Source organism: Triticum urartu, unplaced genomic scaffold (genome assembly GCF_003073215.2).
Source record: "Triticum urartu cultivar G1812 unplaced genomic scaffold, Tu2.1 TuUngrouped_contig_4659, whole genome shotgun sequence".
Classification (NCBI taxonomy): domain Eukaryota; kingdom Viridiplantae; phylum Streptophyta; class Magnoliopsida; order Poales; family Poaceae; genus Triticum; species Triticum urartu.
The window spans coordinates 2,407-7,297 of NW_024115265.1; the positions used below are offsets into that span (position 1 = coordinate 2,407).

General features: G+C 41.9%; 1 protein-coding gene across 1 annotated transcript; it reads right to left on the reverse strand.

Annotated features, from left to right (window-relative positions):
• Positions 1-639: 639 nt before the first annotated feature.
• LOC125528134 (ras-related protein RABH1b) lies at positions 640-4,423 on the reverse strand. The gene is made up of 6 exons (XM_048692643.1): positions 4,068-4,423; positions 3,048-3,118; positions 2,866-2,954; positions 2,640-2,751; positions 1,284-1,374; positions 640-1,108 (listed from the first exon to the last, which is right to left on the reverse strand). Exons 1-6 carry the CDS (start codon positions 4,182-4,184, stop codon positions 962-964), a joined length of 627 nt encoding a protein of 208 aa, XP_048548600.1. The 5' UTR covers positions 4,185-4,423; the 3' UTR covers positions 640-961.
• Between the last annotated feature and the right edge of the window lie 468 nt (positions 4,424-4,891).

Sequence of the window (4,891 nt, forward strand, 5' to 3'; positions counted from 1 at the left end):
AATATACCTCTAGTAAACAGAACGGACATTTTGAGTTTTGATTCGTTTTAAATATTGATCACTGAGCAACTACAACCAGTATTCTCTCTCCCTCCTGAATTTCTAACCAAAAACTAAAAAGGGCCACACCAGTTTGTAAGTTAGTTCTCATAAAATTTAGGACCTGATAAGTGTCACACGTGTGACATGAAGCAATTCCGTCACATTTTTTGATGACAATTTTAGTTATAAAGCATGGCAACTTTCTGTTTAGATGGCAATTTTCAAATTTTTTTGGAAAGGGGGGGGGGGAGGGGGGAGGGGGTCGTTTTATTTTTTGATGGCAATTTTAGTTATAAAAACTTCAGGGTGGTATTACTACGTGCCAGTGTGATGCTTATCATTATTTGGGAAAATTTATCCGCAGGCGTAGCAATTGTTGTATCCAGCCCGACAATTGTCAATAACGGAAGGATGAATTTCATGTGAATTCATTTTCGGTAGGCCTGGCTATCTGTGATTGGAACCATAAACCAAGCACTATAGTGCTCAAATACCTGGAGTAACACAGGACTTATTAGCTTACAGAAATTCCAATATATATATATATATATATATATATATATTCAGTACACCATTTTTAAAACACAGGACTCGGGCTGACTGCAACAAGATGGGCGATGTAAATATAGGTTGAAACATAAACCAATCACTTACTCTAATACTCAGCCGAGCGATAGGAGTTCACAGTGCCAACCCAACTATACACTGTTGCTAGCTTAGGCCACTGACAAAATACTAAGAACACATAAAAACGTATCTTTCCAACGAAATGGTTCTCGTTCATTGACTTGGATCATGGACTCAACTGCCGTGAGACAATCAATCCTCCTGAGACCGAGAGGGAAGCAGTAAGGTAGGGTTGCTGTTTGATGGGCATGGGATCTTTGACATCATGAGCTGCGAGTGTTGGGGACTGGAGCTAACAACTGCATCCCCCAGCCTGTGCCTGCGACTGAGATGAGTTAGCATTGCTGGACTTTAAGTTCACATCAACCATGTCTTCCTGCTTTGCTGATGAAAGGGTCTCCATTCCAGGCAGTGCAGCAGCAATCTTGCGGAACAGAGCCTGGTCAAGAAATTGTGCTTGTGTTAATACAAAACAAGCAGAAAGTAATGTCATGTGAACAGTTCATGAGAATAACCCTATTCCGCTGCTTTTGAGTTCAAGAAGAAAAATACTATGACCAACATGAAGCCAGCTTTTATTAAATGAAATGAAAATATCCATTTTTAAGGCACACCTTAATGTTAAAACCAGCTTTAGCACTGGTTTCAATAAACATCACACCGAGGTCCTTTGCCTTGCCTTCCCCTTCCTCAATGGATACTTGCCTGTGGCACAAGATAGCAATAAAAATTAAGCAAGATAGGTGAGTAACATTTGTGACAATCATATTAGTACTTTACAAACAAAGGAGATCCAAAACCATTGGTGATTTAGCTAATGTAGCTAAGAAAAAAAATAGCTCATTTACACTCTGTTTACATGTTCCATCTGAATCGACCCCATGCCAGTAATATTACAATTGCACTCTTTCTCCCTTAACTTCTTGTCTCCCTGTATAAGGTGGTTGCTCGCTCGTTGCCTTACTTGACCCAACAAATCAAACTCAACCGGATGTCAAGTCAAAGGATGTACTGATTTTCAACATTATTTGTGCGTGTGTCTGTGTGTTGGGGGGGAGGGGGGGATAACATGTTTTATGGAACATGGTTCAATTTGGACTTCTCTGGAATGTGGGGACAAATTCAACGCCCACAAGGTTATAAATACACTTTGTACTTCAGTCATACTACAACATCAAGGGAAATCTTCTATATCTAAATAGCTAGCCCCCACTAACATATTTCTCTCAACATGCAAGCATGCCACATCATCAAGCAACATGCATGGCAAAAGGACCACCACAACATGTATTCATGCATAAGAAAATGTCCATCTCAACATGCAAACATAAATGAGATATTTAATAAATATTTTACAATACATTAATCAAACACAATAAAGCATCTGAATTTACAATTTTTTAGTTTTCATAGTATTACTATTCACATTCCATACAAATCAAATATCATCAAAATATAATGCAAATATTCCCAGAACAACGTGCGGGGTATCATCTAGTTCCTTAAATGCCTAATCCCTCAGTGAGACGGTGAAGGATCACACAAATATCATGTGGCCTGCAAAGAATTGTATATCTCCAATTAACAAGGCCATGAAAATTGAGGTTCTGACCATATTTAACACATGCGATAAATTCACGCACCATGATGCGTCTGAAACTCTGAATAAAACAAAAAGGCAGTTTGCTTAAATAAAACGACAAGTGGATCAGACTGAGAGTACAATCTGTTGTACTCAAAGCAGAATAATCAGAATAGTGCTAGTTAATTTTGCTTCACATATTTGTTATGCTTAACTACGCTAGTATCACTCACAACATGTAACAAAAGTTACACAAAACAATAGAACTGCAAATTTTGGTACATCTGGAGAGTACATAGGATATCACATGTGACCAAGTAGTAACAAATGGAAATACTCAAATATAGTGCACTCATTGAATGGATAGCAATGTGAACCACACTCTCACCTCTTGTCCACAAGGTCAGTTTTGTTCCCAACAAGCACAATAATGACATCACTGCCCCTCTCAGTGCGAACTTCCTCAATCCACTTCGACGTGTTTAAGAAAGACTGCCTGCCTGAAGCATGAAACAAAAATAAATAAGGGTGATGCCAGTAAAATTTGCAACTTTGCGTCATCAGAAATCATTATTTGATGAAGAAAATATTTATGAGAGAGAGAGAGAGCATACTTGCAACATCGAATACAATAACAGCAACTGAAGAGTCTCTGATGTAGCTTGGAATTAAACTCCTGAATCTTTCCTGACCAGCTGTATCCCTGAAAATAAAGAACAAAAATACATATGACAATGATCAGCACTCCAATGGACAGAACAGTCTGTCAGTAATGAGGTAACAGATGTGAGCATACCAGAGTTGGAGTCTCACAGTTCTATCTTCAAGGTACATTGTCTTCGACAGGAAATCAATACCAATCGTAGCCTGTTTAGGGAAGAACATAACATATGAAATTAACTTAGATACATTATTATAAGCAGACATTTTATCTATGAAGTACGTTACAGGAAAATAGAATCAGAACAACTGATCGTCACTCCCACAATAATACAGCACAATGTTAACAAGACATCATTGTTCACCAGGAAAACCAAGTCTGTTGTAAGTATACCGATATACATATGAAGAGGCTCAATGTTAGTTAAGAGTTCAGATTGTGCATATATTCTACACTGCGTTGAAGGTCTTTAAGTCATAGAAATGGCAAACATTCCATATCTAATTGGGCTCGCAGGTATCATAGTGAACTCCTAGAATTAGCAAAAGGTTCCGTCTGGAATCACAGGCGTCATGGTACCTCTCTCTTTCTCAGGTAGCAAAGTGGCATTGAAACAACTCGTACGTATTAGCTAGAATTCCCTACGTTACATCCGCCAGAATTCTCCAGCAAGTCAAAGCTAGGCCGAGCAGCCTGGGCACATTTGTCACCAAACAACGCTGTGATCCTGGGAAGACACCATTGACGGCAGGACAATTTCTCATGCATTAAATTCCAAATCACACAGAAAATAAGATTGCAGTGGCCACACGCCAATTCAACTTCCTCAGCCAGGGATCATGAGCATTTCGTCGCTCCGTGATACATCACGGACAAAGGTTGTAAAATAGCAGATGCACAAGTCTCAAATACTGTAACCATGGATCGCCCCAAGCCCCAAATCAAGAAGAGCTGGACACACATGCTACGCACCCGATCAACAGATCTAATCTCCCGTTCACAGGGTCAGATTGAAACGCTCGGTCGGGCCGGATCTCGCCTCGATGACATGGATAGATCCAACCATCCCGGCTCGAGGAGAGGAAGCGGCAAAACAGAGGAAAGAAACTGAAACAGGCAACAGGCGCGGGATTGGGGGATGGGGAGGGGCCGTGCCTGGTAGGTGTTGTCGAACTTGTCGTACATGAAGCGGGTGATGATGCTGGTCTTGCCGACGGACTGGTCGCCGAGGAAGACCAGCTTGTACTTGGCCAGAGCCGACACGGGGGCCATCTTGTCCGGCGCGCGGCGGCGGCGGCGAGATCAGATCGGGATCGGGTCCGGCAGGGCGGGTGGGTGGAGAAGGGGAAAGGGCGGGATCTCGCTCGCTCGGTGGCGCGGTATGGGTGGGAGTCTCCCCGAAGGTCTCGCCCTGCCCCTCCTTCGTCCCTCGCGCTCCCCGCTCCCCCACGTTGCGCGTCCCCGAGATTAGTGCCTGCCGTTTATTAGCGAGCGCTTGCAAGGCTGGAGGACCGAAAATGAAAAATGGCGAAGCCTCGCTGATTTCCTTTTTCAATTTATAAAATGTATTAGTAGCTGGTAATAATTTTATAATGTACAGTAGTTTCTATATTTCATATTAATATGTGTTATGTATTCCCTCCGTTTGCAAATATAAGATGTTTTACATATTTTTAATATATACACTACATAAGGATTGAAACAAGTGAACAAACACACTAAACCATGTCTATATACATCCGATTCACACAAAAACTAAAACATCTTATATTCATGAACGATGGAAGAGTACTTGTTGTCGAGTATAATGTTTATCTAGAAAACATAAGATCGCGTTAGATTTATTCCACCTTGTCTTGTCACGACCATCGGGGGGATGTTACATGAGTCCCGGTCGTAGCAGGGCGGCGACGGCCGGCTTATAGCGACGGGCGGACAGAGGCGTGAACGACGGCCGTGACGGGCCGTCGCGTAGCGCG